An 18,676-nucleotide genomic window follows, 5' to 3' on the forward strand; every position below is an offset into this window, starting at 1 on the left:
AGGCTCCTGCCCGCTGCTGGGTCACGATCTTCCTGGAATTTCATTTCCCCCAGTTTTTCCCTTACATGATGAAATTTCAATTTGTGTTTCACATTACAAACGTATTCCACGTATTTGTTGGTTATGTCTTAATGAGGGAGACACACACACACACACACATAAGCAGGCACAGAGAGAGAGAGAGGTAGGGGTGGGTGCTTTACCTTATACATTTGTGAGGTTGTTGATAAAATTCAGCCTAACGCTCGATAATAGAGCAGCATGTCTTGTTGACCGGCACAGCGAGGAGGGCACGAGCAGCGGCTGACGCTGCTTGATAATGCTCCTGCTCTGATTGGTTGTTTTCATTCAGGCGCAGTGGATTCTTGTAAATTACATTAGGATCACTAAGAGGAGTCGAAGGAAGAACCACTGCCATGATGCAGTGACCATTTCAGCAAATATGACCAAAGGTCATTCTTTTTTTAACAAAAGTTATCAAACGCAGCTTTTATAGGTATGGCATTTTAAAACAGAAAATGTGAGGGAAATCGCCAGGTGTCAGGCAGTGCAGCAACGCGATAAAAGTCACATAAAGTCACAAAAATAAAGTTTTTAATGCTCTTTCCTCGTCGGGCATATCACAGTGACATGCTGCTTTGCCGACATGACCTCCTGACCTCCAGTGAATAGCATGTGGGCCCACAGAGCTGCCACAACAGTGCCTTTGTTGTCTGACTCAGTGTCACTCCAGAAGAACAAGGAAGCGAGGTCACCATCCTGCTGTCAGTCATCTCCCTCCGCTGGAGGATGATGAGCACGCGGTGTTGGCTTGAGACGGCTTAGAATGTACAGCTCAGTGTTTGCCTGTGAAAACGAACTAGTCAAATCGAGTCGTGTATTTCTAAAGCGCTTCCGACAAAGGGGATTTTTGCGACATGCTGCACAAAGAACTGTGGGTATAAATGCAGATAAAGACAAGGGATAAAGAAAAAAAAAAAAAGAAATAAGAAGGAACATTGCAGATTTTACCATAAAGCTTATGTGTTTGTGTATTTGTATGTGTGAAACCTTGTGTTCGCCAATATTGGGGCAGCGGCTCATACATCCTCTTCTCTGTATTTCTTGTGGTTTTACTTTCTTGAGCATTGCTGTTTCTGGGAGACACATTTTCGCAGGGCATGTTTTTTTTCCCCCCCCACATTCTTTTGTTTAATTTATGTCATGCAAAGGTCAACCTCGTATTTATACAGCGCGATGAATTATTGAAAATGCTGTTATATTGGAGGTGAAAAGTGAATATTCTCACTCTGTTAGATAAATATGTTTGGGCTGCATCTCCGTGGGGGTGTGAGGAAACTGTTTAAGATGTAATCTCTCCACTGCATCACAGTAGCTTGACTTAGACACTCAGCCTAATTAATCCAAAGCCCTCACTTTAATTGCCTTAATATATCGGCTCTTTGTCTTCTTTATCTTGATTTTCTCATGACGTCTATTTCCCTTTAATTGATTCAAAAGGAGATCTAATCTCCTCGTCGAGCATGGGGCACGTATTGATAGCTTTAGTTTAAACCAGCGACAGTTTTGCGGTTCCCATTGTCCACACTAATTACGACAGACTTGATGTATTGTCTCGGCCAACCGATATTGAACCGCCAGTGTGTTGGAGAAGAGCACTCACCATTCTTGTTTGGTTTTTGACAGGAAAAGACCAATGAAGACAGCCAGATGGTGGTCGGCGGCAATTTTACTGTTGGGGCTCGCTGTGCCTGGCACCGACGGGAGACCCAACAAGGAGGGATTCAGGTCGCCGCCCTATCGACCAGTCGTGAGATTCCGACACAAGGTATTGATCGTTGTCTTTTTTCATTTGCTGTCCGTAACAAGAGGGACTATGTGCTTTTGCCAAGTATGAAACTAATTACAGTACTGTGGTGGTTGTTTTTCTGCCCACTGAAAAATACTTGATGAATCATTATCCCTCCCTCAGTGCCAGGGGACTGTCTTTTCAAAGACAACATCAGATTAATGCGAGGCGCAGCTGAGCAAAGATGAAGACGAGCTTAGATGAAGTGAGAATGTTCATATGTCATTTAGGCTCAATGTTAAAAGTAAAAGACAAAATGTAATGCTCACTGACCCAGCGATACCGGGTCGGCCCTGGAAGCAAAATCTGCTGCTTGTATTAATCTCTCTCTTTACATCTCAAAGAGTAAGTTAAAAAAGATGTCCCTCTCTAAACTAGCACGCTGATAGTCTTTTTTTTTTCTCTGGTTTCATTTCCAAAACAGAGGAGTAGCAGAGATGGATCAATTAGAGCCAGACTGGGAAAGAAGTTGACGTGGTAGCAGACGGGGACTTGAGGAAAGCAAAGTGTTTTGTCAAGAGGCATTAGTTGGATTGTGGTCCTTCAGTACATATTTCCCATAAGTCCCCTTTCCAACTTCTGTTAGCTAGTAAACACGTGTCCTCACCATCCAGTCCAAGAGACAAATTGTATGTTTGATTTAACTTCCAGGAAATCTGTCTTCTTCAGACTAAATATTGCATTAAGTTTTGTTTCAGTCTGCTGTAGTCTGCATGGAAATGAAAGGCAAACGCAGTGGTACTAAAGGGTGGGTGGCGCGAGAGGTGGCTAGAGAGAGAAGGTGAGAGGGAGATGGAGGGAACAGATGGTCGGAACGTCATTGGACCGTATCAGAGTTGAGCGAGGAGCTGGGAGCGATGCAAAGCTGTTGAATCAACAATGGTCAAACACATTTTGACCTTTTGAACAAGATTTAGTCAGAGAGACGCTTTCTAACCACATGGACTGCAGATATCAGCTAAACTAGAGCTCTGCGTCTTTCTAGTCCCAGCAACCCTGGAAATTGTGTGTGTGTGTGCTAAGGAAGTAGAGATATTTAAACTTTAATACCCAAATATTTAGTAATATGATCCCAGTAAACAGCAGAAATAGCACTTCTACCATGCTGGGATGCTTTATACCAAAGAGAGGATAAAGGCAAACGATTAAATGTCCACACCTGCAGGGACAGTGATGGATTTCAGTCTTAAAGGACCAGACCACTGTTTTTTAACCTTATCTCTATGTACAATGAGGCACTGCACCATTGTTTTGCCAATAGCTTGTAGAGATGCTCCAGATGCTACATATTCTGGGCTGAACCGAGAACACAGAAGCACTTCAGAGTTCAAGGTCTCACTGTTTCATCTTGTAAAGGGAATTGTTTGAAGTCGGGGGGGTGTAATGTATCTTTCCTTGTTTTCACACCTTTAGGTGTAACATTTTGGGGATAACCAGAGATTTTTTATAGCAACAAGTGTAACTGATCGAGGCAGAAAAGTGTCCTGATATCAGGCTTGTTTCAGTGATTTAAAAAAAAAAAAAAAAAAAAGTAGCTGAGCAAGAGGTTTAGTTCAGTTTAGTAAATGAACTACGATCAAATGAGTTTAAAGGTTCAATTCACCCTAATCATAAAACAAACAGGAGATCAACTCTCCCCTGTGTGAGGTCTGTGGGAGTTACCTTAAGTGGCAGTGTTTCAGAATTTGCCTCAAAAGCATCGTTCGTTGCCTCAACGCAGCAGCTAAAAAACATCAGCTGCCTTAGAATCTCACAGGTATTTTAACACCGTGACACAAATCTCGGAGGCAGCTCTCCAAGTGTTGACTTCAAATTTGCTTTGATTTTTTTTTTTTTCTTTTTTACTTCAACCTTTCCAGTTTGTGCTTTAATCTTTTACCACAGCACAATACTAGGTATCCTTGCTTTCACATTATCATCTGTCTTACTGCACCGAGGATGCTTTTATTGGTCATTTGAGTGAAGCAGATTTATCGATGTAATGTAGTTTTAATTCAGCTAACAGCTCATTTTGAAGGTGGAGTAAATAGTGCTTCTTTTTCATTGAACAGCATATTATCTCTTGTAGAAACTAACTAGTTTTGACTCTCTCTATTCATTGCCCTGGTTGGGAACCAGAGTGACTTAAATAATTAAAGTAATGCTGTAATGTATGTCCACATGTAGCAGGAATTTGACAAGAAGCTACAAAAATGATATATGTGCTTTTCCACTCTAATGAAATTAATGTGCCAGGCGCTGTGATTACACTGCAGAAGAATGTCATTACAGCATCTGCATACCATTACAATTCATCCTGTGAGAGGAAGGAGGTAAACTCTGCTCATCTATCCGCCTGTCAGAGAGGCTGTTGGAAAAGTTACAGTCCTTCCCTGAAAAATGGCCACATTGTGAGCTATTTTCCAAAATATGTCAACGGCCTCTTTATTGCTCAGAGAATCTTCTCTGTTAGCTGCTAGCTTGCACAGAGGCTCAGCTCATCCACTTGTCAATACAGTCGAGTGAGCTGCATTAATGCACAAATGTTTCAAAATGACATACCCACAGGATATTAATACAATGTTTTAGAACATGGTTGACAACCTGCATCAGATTTTTAATTAAATTCTTCTCACATTCATCATTACCGGAACGTGAGGACACAAAAACAATGATAATTTGTCTAAATGACATAATTACTGTAATTGCCTCGTCCGCACATCCAGAGAAATGTACAGACCATCCTTTGAGCTCACTGCCACAAGCCGTGACACTGCAGCGGCCGTGCTAATACCGTGCCTTTTCCTTTGCTTTGAAGGACAGTGTTTGACAAGGGTAACAGGATCGGATACGACCTTATAAGCTTTCCTCACAAAGACTTCAATCACCGGGAGGCACTCGGCCATAAACAGCTGGTCACATGCTCTACCCATAATTCCCATGGTATTGTTTCAGAAATTCACTGTGAAATCCTCCACATGGGGTCAGGTACAGGACACAGATCCTGGCCACCAGAATCCAGTCCTAATTATAATTGATTATAATGGGAATACCACTCAAAGTGACAGTTGTTTTTAAGCTCATAGCACATGGAGATTTTATTTCACACAGTCTTATTTCACTCAGGCTCTCTCACACTGAGTTTCATAGTAAGGGTGATGGAGGGACTTGGTGTGTAATTTGTTAAATTTGTGAAATCGTGGCCAGGTTTGCTAGACACGAGGGACAAAAGCAATTTCTGAGAGTTTGTTGCTCCGACATCAAGCTGTTATGTCAGGACAAACAAAATGGAGGCAAGGACAACTGTGTACAAAGCCCCATCCATCCAGCACTGGCTTGGCCACATGGCAAATCTAGATTAACAGGGGATAAGCAGAGAGAGAGAGAGACAGAGGGAGGGAGAGAGAGAAACAGAGAGGGGCGGTTGGGCAAATGAGATTGAGATAAAGAGACAGGATGGGATAAATAACAAGAATAAATCATAAAACTCACAAGAAACCACTTGATTTACAGTATTTTCAATTCCAAACTTGCAGTAGGTGAGGACGGGCTTGAATGTGACTACATCCAGTATTATTTCCACTCTCCTCCTTCTCAGCTGGTCAATTTTAGCCTCAACCCTTGTCACTCATCTTGATGAGCTGTCTACTTTCAAATGGCAGCCTGCCTGAGGCTGAGGTAACCAGCGTCTGTAAAGTCTCCACAGGGGCCCAAAAACAGATGCTGTATGGAGCCAATCTGCTATAACTACAAGAAGATGTAAGAGTCCATGCTGGTGTTAACCTGTGTTGTTCAAAGTCAGTTCTGTGGCATGCTTATCTTTTCTGTCATTTGACTTCTTACTTACTTTAGTTGTTACTTGATATTAGTTTTTGTGACACTAAAAGAATTAAAGCACCTGTGTTGGTATGGACGTATTGCCACAAGTAAAGAAGGTGCATAGTGTGCACAACTCCACGTAGGCACAGCTGCAGGACAAAACTACCACACAGAGAATAAAGGGAATCTCTATACATTAATATTTACTAGCTCCCAGAACATTTGTTTAACAAATACGATGTTTTGATCACCATGGTCTGTCTGATAAAGACTGAGTATAAAGACATATCAGTAGTAACTAATCTACTAGGAATATGCTGCATCCATGTGTTTTCCCGTGCACTTTGTACCTCTGCTGTCCTAAAGCATCGGTCACATTGAAGTGAATGAGGACTGAACTAGGCCTAATAGATAAATCCAGGCTTGCTGATTGGGCGGTCTACTGTTTGTTCTACTCAATTGTCATACATTCATTTTGCAATTCGCAGTTACATGGTGAGGTGTACTTGGAAGTTGATGGTGTGGAGGAGGAAGGGATCCAAAGCAGGAGAAACGGAGGAGGAGGAGGAGAGTGTTATGAGAGGAGGGAGGGGTGTTGAGAGATAAAGCCTGAGAGAGAGAGAGAGAGAGAGAGGGAGAGAGGGAGAGAGATGTGGGCGGTCAGCCAGCAGGCTGTGACAGGGGCAGATGAACCACAGGTTGTACAGCTGGGTGCTTCACTGTCCCCAGAGTCTGAGAGCAGCAGAGACAGGCCTGCCGGTGGCCCTGGGGAAATCACTCTCTTCAAACAAATGAAGTGTGAACACTGGCTGCCATATGCAAATAAGCTGCATTTGATATCTTCCCTACCTGTAGAGCAATTCTAAATGTCACCTCCTCCTGATAGTTGGGCGGAATAGTAAGAATGTCAGGGAGCCACAGGTGTTTTCAGTGATTTGGGCCGACTGGGGCGCTACTCAACAATGTTTTGTAAAACATCCAGAAAGATGATGTGCAGGGGTCAAATTCAGATGATGATGTTTGATTAAGTTTTAGTTTATAGTTTCATAGTATCATCTCAGCTGTGTCTCAGCTTATTTTTTAAATCAAAACAAATCTGGTAGTGTAGCTGGGTAACTAGTGGCTTTACACTTGATGGGATATTTCCAGACGTTAAAGTCTTCCAGTATTAAATAGTTTTTACTGCTCCGAAGTTTGTTTAGAATGACTCCCTCATAACTCAGAAGCAAACAACTGCTTTTAATCTTAAGGCTGACCTTTAGTGCTGAAATCTAATCCAAAACAATTCACTAAAAAAAAAAAAAAAACTGAACAAAAACCCCAATTTGTTAACTGTGAAATGTATCCATAAGAAATGCAAAAATGTGCTTCTCTCATCCTAAATGTAGGAATTGTTCTGTTCTATATTATATTGCTGTTTGTGTTTTGGACCGTTTTTTAATTTTAATTGACAAGTACGAAATAAAATAACCAATAGTTGCAGCCCTATAGTATAACCCAAAATGTAAATAAATCTTAAAACTGTCTATTATATGCAGTTGTTTCTTCATGAGTATAATTTGTTTGTGATGATTTAGTAACAGTATGTGTTATAATAAATGACACATTAGTATTCTTAGTATATTTCTTAGTATTTTGTTGTCATAATATATAATATGCATAAGCCGCAGCAGCTGTATTTATCACCAGCTGGGTTGCCACAGGTAGTCTCTGCAATCAACTTGGGACTTGTTAAAAGTATCTTAGTGCCCATGTGGGTGTCCTTTCGTCTGATTTAAAAACCTCATTAGCAGCAGAAGTTATTAATGCAAGTGTACAGAGTCGGTACAGTCTTAATGAAACTGTAAGAATGCGTGGAGAAAATGGCACAGATAGAATCGGACCATGATACAGAGTGTAGTATCCAAAAAAGCAAAGTGAGCTGAATTATTGTTGGAGTAAAAATGAATATTTAAGCAGTGAGATCTGTTGGATATAATTTTACATACATGTGTGATATGTACTTAATGTATCACATACTATGTTAATTGATTTAGAGTAAATTAATTATTTTTTAGCAAGAAAATATACAATGTGCAGATTTCCTCTGCGAAACCAGGGAATTTGGTAATCTTCTATTTTCAGTAGACAGTCAGGGACCGCTGCTCATTATTGACTGTAGACCTGTTGCATAATGCATCTTCTCCATAACAGCACAGTGCTCAAGCTGGTAGAAAGAGAGTCTGAATTTTCTGTACAAGAAAAAGAAGGATGAGCCATGCAGATTTCACTGTAGAGAAATCAAATATTTATCCCTCATTCTTTCGTATTCATGGTTTGTGGAAAGCAGCTACTCAGAATAGTAGTCCTGATGACAGTGTTTTCTACAACCATCATCACTATGCGTGCTCTAAGTGGAGCGGATTTTATAATGCACTTACTCAACGGGTCATGGTTATTTGTTCATCTTTATGTCTACACACTTTTTTTTTTTTTTTTTGTCAAATACAGTTCAATTATATTTTTATTTGCTGGTAAAATTTGAAGTGCTAATTGGTTCAAGTGATGCAAGACACCTCAAAAGGTTTATATGGATCTTAGAAGGAAAGAAAGAAAGATAGATAACACAATTTAAAGACAACAGTCGCTTTGGGAAACAGTAGAGCAACAAAGAGATCCATAAATTGCCGTGATTAAAATAGTAGTGAGGAAAAAATCTAACTACTAATTAGAAGGAGGAGGAGAAAAAGATGAAGTAAGAATAAGGTAACAGAATGCAACAAACCTGATAAACTAAAACGGCACATCATGTACAAGATCCCGAACGGAAGAACAGGAAAAAAAAAGTGAAATAACAGCATAGGGGATGTGACTATGGTAACCGGCTGAAAGTCTGTCATTTTACATGGAAATGAGGCAAATTATCACTTAACTTAATGGCACATTAATGTCTGCCTTATCAATGCATCATTAATTATCACTCAAACAGGCAACATTACATTGTGTCAGACAAGTACTTGCGGTCGGAGTGAAATCTTTTGCCCTAAATATCATCCCTGCATTTGACATACGATGTCAGCTGAACACTGAGTCATTTGCAGAGAGAATGGTGGAGAGAAGAAATATTATTCTATATACCAGTCATGTATTGACTGGTATATAGAATAATATTTCTTTGACACACACACACACACCAAAGATGTCACTCCTTCAGCTAAATAGCAACTGCTCTCTGTCATGTTATTGATGCTGTGCCCTGGAGGTTTATTATAACTGTGATTTCTTCTCTTTTTCTTGTTCCAGCAGGATGGGATCCCTGAGAGCTTGAGGATAAAGAGTGAGTTTCCATCTTCTTCTTCCTCTCTCTACTATGACATGCAGTGTACACAACCAGTGTTGTGCATCATGCAGGTCTGATGTCTGATGGAGGCCGCAGCATGGCTAAAGCACATCTGCTGTGGGATCTTTTGCTTTTGCTCTACCCATAAAAAAATGTATGAATTTAATTTTTTAATAGAAAGCAACAGAAAAGTGGAGATAGAGGGAGAACCTGTTAGCAAAAAAAAAAGCTCCACACTAGGAAGCCCATTTGGAGCACAGCACTCTATACCCTCTTCTCTTTCAACCAGTTTGTTTGGCTCAACATGAGGACTTCACCAGATAATCACTTTTTAACACAGTCAACCAACCATATTCTGGTGCAAAGATTTGCTGTGACAATCTCCTCCGGTTTTCATTTAACCAGGTACTTTAAACACTGAATGGAAGAAGCCTAAATCTTTCTCACTGTGGAATTTACCAGCCACTCGCACATGTGGACAAACGATAGCTTGCACAGACTTCGTTTCATGCCAGAGAAATCGGTCGTATTGTAACACGTACGAGTTATGACCCGGCTCCGACAGACATTAGAACACCTCATTCTAGCTCAAGCTGGCTAACACCTTCTCATCAATATCCTATTTCAAAGGAGAATCCTCAATTATGAATTGACCATGTCTTATGTGTGTGTGAAAGTAGTGGTGGAAAATGCGTCTTCAACTTCAGTGTTGGTCCACAGTGGGGAAGAGATGAGACCTCAACAATGCTTTTTAGATGAAGCTTTGAAGGATACACTATACGCCCACCTGCTCTTGCCACAGTGTGTTTTGACTCTCCTCATTTTAGCTGCAATGTAGCTGCAAGAAATACTTTGTACTTCAGTGGAAAGTCTGAAACATAGGTTGAGTGACGGTTTTGCGCTTTGGAGTTTCTTTTTAAATGCATGTGCTCCTCAGCATCAGTAGCCGTAGGTAACTATTTTTCTATGATTTCATATCTTACTTACAGTCTGGTTTTGATGACATTATGTGGAATGAACAAAATGCCTCACATTGTTTATTAATTATATTTTCCTGTGACAAGCTCTGTGAGAGGTTTAAGAGGGAGTTTAGCAACCTGGAGAGAAAAAAAATTTCTGAACCATAACTTTAACTTAAACAATCAATTCTCATTTCAGCTATAATTTACATCTGCAGTAAATGTCTCCATTCATAACACAGCAGTTCTCCAGCAAAAATTCCAATAATATATAATATTCTTGTTCCAGATCCCCAAACACGAAGAGTTGTGGCTTTTCTTCATTTTCTTAAAAACGTCTTTTCATTTTGGAGTGAGAGAGCAATGTCAAAATGTCACGTTATGTTCCTAAAATTATGTTTCGCAATTTCATGATAATTTAATTACTTTAGAAAATAACAGTTACATCGATTAATCCAGAATGAAGACGGCCATTAGTTGCAGCTGTAGGTGGCACTATTATCTCTGACCAGCTTCATCTACTTGTATGGTACAGAGCAGTGTGGATGCATTCACGCGCCTTGGTCCTCTTGCTGTTTGACAGATGCAGATCATCTGTCAACCTGTCACCTTTCTAATGTCTTCTGTGTCTCCTCTAAACAAGAGTCAATGTCAGGCAAAAGGTGGTCCTGCTGCCCAACATGTCTGCCACTAAGTGTTTGAACGGGCCGCTAAATGGACGTCTCCCCATTTTTCTTCACCAGGGAAGGTCGAAGCAGTAATTGTAGAGGGTGCATTACCATAAAGGGCGGCCCCAGCTGTCTGCTGTGATTCACTTTAATGCGCCATGTTCTGTAAGCCGAGAGGGGAGATCTCACTTTGGCTAGTTTTCAGCAAACTCATTTCCAGGCCTGATAACGAGAAGGCAAGCGAACTGTAGAGAAAATCATAAATAATTCAAGCATCACCCCGTACATTGGAGGCTTCTCATTATTAAGCAACTGAGGTCAATTTAGCATTAAAACTTCAATTTTACAAGTTACGTCACCATCTACATTTTGAATGGAGAGCAAAATGAGAGGAGACACAGGGAGTACAGTGATCCAGTTAATATTTACAAAAATGTACAAAAGAATTCCTGGTGGAGAATAGTTTGTGCTTTAAAGCTCCCGCAGAATGCATCCGTTACAGTTCTGGGCTTCCACCATGTCCTTGCCCTAAAACAATTCCACAAGTCGGATATATTTTTAACATATTTGCCTGTCTGAGATTTTTAATATACTTTGGTCCCTCACAATCAAGAGCAGATAGTCTGCCATATTGTATTGTAGAGTGGTAAATTCCCTATCTGTCTTGTTCCGTATTCTTCCATACAGTGTATACTTGAATGCGTTCAGTTGTCTCAGACTGTAATATTCTTTGCCCTGTGATAGACTGGCAACCTGTCCAGGGAGTAACCCGCCCAATCTTTCACCTAATGTGTGCTGCAACCCTGAGCAGGATGAGCTGTTTAGAAAATGGATGGATGGATATTACATTCTTGCATTTAGTGTGGATGAGACAACAAAAAAATAATTATAGATCGAGGAAATGCAGCGCCCCATAAACCCTAACTGAATGTCAGCGTGGAAGAGACAAAGACAGAAAAATGCCAGCCGTTTTCCAGGATGCTCTGTAATTGGAGTCCCAAAACGAGCGTGTGCCATACCAACCGAGCTTGTTATGTAGGCTGCAGCAAGACCTTGGGCTGCCGGTGAAATGCAATTTTATGGAATAAATAGACTGATTTTAGCTATATGAAATACCTGATGGAACTTTTTGAGATAATCTTACCTTCCTCATTACATATAAAAAGTGTCAACAGTAGCAACACTGCCGTGAAGAATGACTTGTGCTGGTAAGGGGTGCAAATGAGAGACCGTAACGTTCTCACTGGTGTTTTGACACTATGCTCGGTGCAGCAAACCCCTGTTATTGCAACAAATGACAAAATTGTTCATGTTGTGTTTATATCAGGTTAAAAAAGGCTTGTCCAGAATTCAACAAAACATTGTTTCAATCTAGGTTCCTTGTATTTGGGGTTGTTAAACTTCCTGATTATTCACTGAATTTTGAGACCAATACTTGAGACAGTATTCAAAGATGCTGCGCATTAGACTATTCTTAACCAAAACAGAGCATGCAAGCTTGTATAAATGTAAAGCTCAAATTCTAAATGATTTTCAATAAATTAATAATTTTCAGATGTATCTTTACGGGTGTGGTGGAGGCTTGGTGACACACTTTAAGCGGCACACAGCCTATTATCTAGAGAGACGCTCCATAATCAGCTTTGGAGAGACGTTGATCAGGTTTGTCGGCTCACACCTGTCCAGGGGATGCTGCCAAAGCGGTCTAACTTCATCGCTTCAATAAATAATGTATTTGTGTGGTTGGCCCATGACATTTTTCACTCCATAGTAACAACTGTGAGGAGGAACGACTACAGGACCACACAAATGTGACACCTGATCTCCATCATTCTTGCTGTGTTGTTTTCGATTTCAGCTTTAACAGGAATATAATTTCATTTACTTGGCGACGAAAACAACAATTATTTATAAACCCTTAATAAAATTACAGTTATGTGTCATGAATATCCCTGAAACGCTTTGCTGCCATTATTTGCACTAACTTGACTTGATGTTTCAGTCTTCAGTTTACCAGGTTAAGTTTACTGAATCCAGGTCACACAAACACTGTGGGCTGTTGGACATTATTGCCATCTTAGCTGTTATTCTTGGTTGTGCATTCTTCAATAATAAGCCAGACTCTTTTTGTTCTGATCCCCCTTTTTCCACTTGTAACTTTGCTTTTCACCTCTTATCTACACATATGTTGAGATATAGCTATATTTTAACCCTTTAATAGCCACCATAGAACAAGCCAGATCATATCTTTACATTTTTACATGCTGTAGTGCCATTTTGCTCTCTTTAATTAATTTTAATAATATGTATAGACTTATGTCCAGACTAACTAAATAAGTTGCTAAAAAGTGCAATAAACTTTTTCTAAATAAGAAAACCACATGATGGTTCATGCTCACAACGTGATGACGTGTATTCCAGCATAGGAATACCCGCGGTCTGGTTTATAACGTTTTTGTTGTGTGCCCTTTATACTGGATTTCTGCAAACACATTAGTGGAAGGAAACAGCACTGTGGGATGTGTGATATGAAAGTGTAACTCCTCGGGTTTTATATGCAAAAAGAATTATTGCTTTTTCGTATTTGGTTGCAATTCTACCGGCATTGAGAAATAGCCCATGCCACAACACTGACATTAAGTGTATCCTGCCAATGGTGAATTTACTTCTTGTTATCAGTGTGGTTTTTAAATGCTTCTATGCTTTGTTGATATTTTGAATACTTCTTTTTGATGAGCTAGATTTTGTTCGATATTGAGGAACTCGAGCTGGAGACGTGTTGACTCCTGTAGGTTCATTGAGTAACCAGGTGAAGTGCAGACTTCTTCATGCATGTAAATATGGCCACTAAAGAAAGATTTCCCCATAGACAGACTTCAATATCAGTCTTAACTAACATTCGAACATCCTAGACTGTTCCCATTAGTGTGGTGCAGCCTTTCAGGTTTGAACTCTGCACAAGAGCAAACATCTTGTTTTGTTGCCTGGCACCAATGTTTATGTTTCCCTAATCTATGTCGTCTCCCATTCTTTCATATATTGACATAATATGTTAATTTGTATGCATAGCAGCTGCCTCACCCCCACCAGACCCGAGCCCATAGCAGAAGTACATTTGAATAATTCAGAGGCTGCAAACACCAAGCTCTAAATTGTATATTAATTCTAAAATTACACACCACCCCCTGGGCCCAGGTTACACTTTTAATAACTCGTCACAGCTGTACAGAGGAGCGGTGAGTGCTGCGTCGCTCTGCACTTTTATCACACAGAATTATTGGAAGACTCCCTGTTGTTCCATCTAACCTTTTCACTGTTTTGCTACAATTTAATTTGTAAAAGCATTTATACAGTAAGTCTTAATCAACTTACTGTAGCTTCACAGAGCACACAGTCTTTTTCTAGGCAGGGAGAAAAGTAGCTTTTAAATGGAGGCTGTGGGACTGCACTGCGCCATCTGTTTGAGTACAAACAGGCTGAGCTTAGATGACTTGCTGAGTTATTTTGATTTTTTCTTTTAAATGCCTATAGGAGTTTCCTGTTGAATTCCCACTGGACCTTATGGCTACCTTTACAAGCCACTTATGCACCTTGACCCACTAAGCCATAAGAGGACTCTTGTGTCCTAAATACTGTACAGTCGCCTCCTCAGGGGAGGAAACCGGCCATACCTTTCATGGTCACTCTGCACTTCAAAGAGAAATGGGCTGCGTTTGCACTGCATGCATTGACATTACATTTATTGTCAACTCATCATTCTCAAATTCTCTTATGCTGATCATCCACTGAGTGTGAGGAACCTCTAATATGGGGCGCATTTTTCACCATAAACAAAGCAAAGCAAGCAAAAAATGCTTACACAGCATGCTGTTATTGTGTATCCTGTGATACAGTTGACACTGTGTGGTTAGGATGCTGATGAGTTGAGGTCAAAATATGTAATTAAATATTTGATTCTAACATTTGCATCCCATCACTGCATTTATATGACTGGTACTGCTTTAGTGCGGCAGTGAAGAAACTTTAAAATATGCTGTAGCAGAGAACTAGTGTTTTACAATAAACCACAGCCTAAAAATGGAATATACAGTAATTTGAAATTTTGTAATATTGCATCTTGATATGTCAACCTGCAATTGTAACACTATAGAGAGGATGGACTGGCAGATACTTGTCTCTCATCCTGGGAAACGGATGATAAGTCACTGGGCGTGCTTGGTGTGGGGGTATAGTTTTTACTAGTGAGAAGATAAAACACAATATTGAAGGCGAGGTTTGGCTTGCTGAAAATCATTACTAAAATGTTTAATAATGTGAAACCACTAATATTGTTAGGTGCGTCTCTGTGTTTTCTCTAGTCTGTTTTCTCAAAGGTGTCGGTGTGTACCTTAAATTAGCTCAGTTTTTGAATGGGTGTGATGAAGCCCGCAGTAATTTTGCATTGTACCTCGTTAGCTGCACTCACCTGGTGTCCCAGTTGTAAGTCAGTTCCTAATTAGATGGCTAGAATATAAACCAGCATGACTCTGCATCATGTGAACCATTATTTGAACTACTCAAATGTTTCCTGCCTCAGCATAGACTTCTAATGAGCAACTATCTGTGAGACATTATTGTTTAAATAGTTTCTGTAAATGCTGATTATAATAGATAGCTCTGCTGCTGTCACCCGTGGACACACATTTTAATGATAAGGTAGCTGCGTGACGCCCTTTGCTCTCAGGATTTAAGTCAAGAAAATCTTTTTGTAACCGAAGGGTGCATCTATTTGAGTTCTTTGGAGCTGCTCCATTGAAAAATGAATGGAAGACTGATTTTGTGGTCTTGCATTACATTACATAGCTTTTGATGTCTTTGAAAACCAAATGAGCCTCTCACTCAAGTCGTGTTATACGTTCTGATGTAGGAAATTCAGTGTTATCTCCCAGAAAAAAGGTGTCATCATTTCTTTTTATTCATTGAATTCTTTTGTGCAGATCTTTAATCCTAATTATGCACCAGTTCCAAATCATAATTGTCTGGCTTTGAGAGAGAGTTCTTATTGCTTATAAGTATTGACTGATTGGCTGTGTAAGGTCGTAAGAGTAATATTTATGAACCATACCTTAGTAAACTGTCATGGCATGCAATTTATTTTCAGGGCTTTGAATTGCTTAATGAACTTGCAAAGAACGTTAAATTGCTTATTTGAAAATGATAACACACGCAAGGGTAAAAAAGAGAGTGATAGGTGTCATGGCGATCATCAGCACTGCCAAAGGAAGCATAACGTGCTTCACACTTAGCAAGATCAACAGTATTACCATCAACACTCATCTTCAGCATATAAATGACTCCCAGGATGTTGATACCCGTAATTTTTGGCAAAGCATATCCTAAATATGTAGAATTAAATGGAGTGAGACGAATCTAATTGAGATTCATCAATAATTCTAAGCGATCTGCATGAACCTGTGGTACTTATAGTGGATAATGATGAAGGCTTGGCAATAGCAGGGATTTCCCCCCCCCCCCCTCCATCTGAAGGTCAACACAGTAATCATAGAAAGGAACATTATCTTGAAGGACGGTTCCTACTCTCAGCCAAGATTTACTTTAATGTACCTTTTATCTGAATGGAAGGACCGCATCAGTGTCCCGACATGAAATAACTCCGTAACAGACCCGGGCGTTCCATTCACATAGATCAATTGCATTTTATTCTTCTGTACATTATGCCTAAAATTAAAGTGCCTTCTTAAGTTTTTTTGGCTTCCAACACAAGAACAACTTCTTAAAGATCTCTCAGAAGTCTTTTTCCAACTTTTCCCAGGAGCTTAATATTAATCATCCTCACAGCAGTGACAACACCCTTGATATCCAAGAGCCTGGGGTAAATTAAGGAAGTATGAACAGACCATATGAGTGAAAACTGCTAAGATCTTAATGTCTCTAAGACACCCAGACTCTAGATTATCTTTCAAAACTCCTTTTTTGTTGCACTGTTGGTATCACTGTTTGCATGCAGAGAGATATGAAAAGCCGATTTGACTGACGGTACACTCTTGTCTCGTCGTACGGTCTTGTACTCAGCAGGGGTTAAGCCTATCACTGCAGTTTGGGGAAAAAAACACAACTGCAATTTTTGTTTTTTTCTGTTCTTTCTTGAACTGAAGTCTTAGATGGTCTTTTATGTGTTTTATCATGGCAAAAAAAAAAACTGTTTTGCTGCTGTTTTTGTCAGACAGGAGCTGTGTGTGCTTTAATCTCTTCACTATTCAGTTCATGTCCTATTTTTTTGTGACAATGGATTTTTTGTTCCTGCCTTTTGAAAAAGGCTCTTATTGAGTTTAAATAGTATAACCCGCAGAAGGCTACAGTATATAACAAAAATCTTGATCCCTCTGTTTAGCTTTTCACCCTCGTACAAAGACAAAGAATCACGTGAGATTCATTGCAACAAAAAATAGCAATTACTCTGGATAAAAAGTTCTGTTTGATTGCAGTCATTGTGAATCAGCATTGATCTTATTTTCTAAACTATTAGTTGTATTAGAATGCCACTTGCAAGTAGTACTCACCTATGGTGGAATTCCTTTAGATAATGCTATGTTAAATCAATTAATGTTTGATTGAGGTTCGTCTCTGTGTCTTTATGATACTGTCCTTACATAGAAAGTGCTTGCTCCAGGGAAGGAGGACCGATAGCTAAACTGAACAGAAACTAATGAAATGCTTGTCCATGTCTCTGGTCTTCAGAAGTATTTGTTGCTTTGCTGTCAACCTTCAAACCTTCAAATCACACAAACTTCAGGATTAGCCTGAATGTGGAGGGTGCTCTTAATGCTTTGGTTGTGAGCATTAAGCCCTGAATGTTATAATTACTTTGTGAGGTCAGATGAAATTTCATACAGAACCTATTCAATGTATAAACAAAACAGACAGATTTCCTTTTAGTGTATTGGACTTACATTCAGTCACATCTTAAACTGATGCTTACTTTAACTTAATCAGTGAAAAAACGAGGCGACGCATATTAACAATATTTCATCTGTCCCCTAGTTTGAGCTGAATCTGATTTCAGATGTAAATTAAAGGCCTACATTTGTTAATCAACCCCACCAACCCAAAGAAAACTTGAATTAAACTTTAATTATTCATTAAAGTCGCCATATTTTGAGAGATTTTCCTTCACACAGCTGCTCAATCATCTTAAAACCTTTACAACAAAAGAGAAAACAAACCCAAAATATCAGATCCTGAAAGAGGAGCCACTCGGCTGTCTGCCTACAAGCCAGACCGCTCACTGTAATGTGAAGTGGTAATGGGAGTAGCGTGGGGTGCTTACAATTAGTCTGCAATCTCTGATAAATGGGGTTGTTGGTGGAAACGCTCTCAGTGCTGCATCCTGATGTGGACAGAATGAGAGAGGAGCCAGGCCCACGTTCAGTCATTAGGAGAGGGAATGAAATGGGACGGAAAGTTGCCAAGTGGCTGCCAGGTGCTCTCGTATTCACTCTCTAGCACATGCACTCAGCCAGGGCCCAGCTCACATAAATACTGTAAGAGGTTGAAAGTAACACATTTCTTTTAGTCTTGTTGCTGCAATTGAATACATTTTTGTATCACTTCTTTGATAATCCATCCATTCAGTACCGCAACTGCTTATCCTTAAAGGGTTGCAGGGGGCTGGAGATAATCCCAGCTGACGTGTAGTTGAGCCAGTGGGTGTACAGAATTATTGAATCAAACATTGAAATTGTATTTTACTTGCTAATATAGGGATAGGGTGGAGAGTTTATCTTTACAAGTCAGCAAGTCCTCACACCTTTTTAAACAAGCATACAATAACCGGTGGCAGGGTTGGGGTTTGGTAGCGTTTCGTTGAATCTTAATCCACTATTCCATCATCTTATCTAATTTGAATCATTTCATTTCCTTCTTGAATGTAATTAGGTTTAGCTTTTAACATTTGTAAACAACTTAAGTTATAAATAAAGCTCAAAGATTCAGCTGGCATCTGTAATCAGATGTTGTTGGCTGAGAGGGCAGAAACGCTCAAGTGACGACAAGCAGTCTAATAATCTCCAAAAGGATGACCTGC

At 39.8% G+C, this 18,676-nt stretch overlaps 1 protein-coding gene across 1 annotated transcript in view; it reads left to right on the forward strand.

The window, feature by feature from the left end:
* The first annotated feature begins 1,523 nt into the window (after nucleotides 1-1,523).
* Nucleotides 1,524-18,676, forward strand: part of fstl5 (follistatin-like 5) — a 127,592-nt gene continuing 110,439 nt past the window's right edge. Inside the window, exons 1-3 of the mRNA XM_070836428.1 lie at nucleotides 1,524-1,528; nucleotides 1,687-1,828; nucleotides 8,933-8,963. Of these exons, the coding sequence (XP_070692529.1) occupies nucleotides 1,524-1,528; nucleotides 1,687-1,828; nucleotides 8,933-8,963 (178 nt within the window). The remainder of the gene's footprint in view (nucleotides 1,529-1,686; nucleotides 1,829-8,932; nucleotides 8,964-18,676) is intronic.

Source organism: Pempheris klunzingeri, chromosome 9 (genome assembly GCF_042242105.1).
Source record: "Pempheris klunzingeri isolate RE-2024b chromosome 9, fPemKlu1.hap1, whole genome shotgun sequence".
Taxonomy (NCBI): Eukaryota; Metazoa; Chordata; class Actinopteri; order Acropomatiformes; family Pempheridae; genus Pempheris; species Pempheris klunzingeri.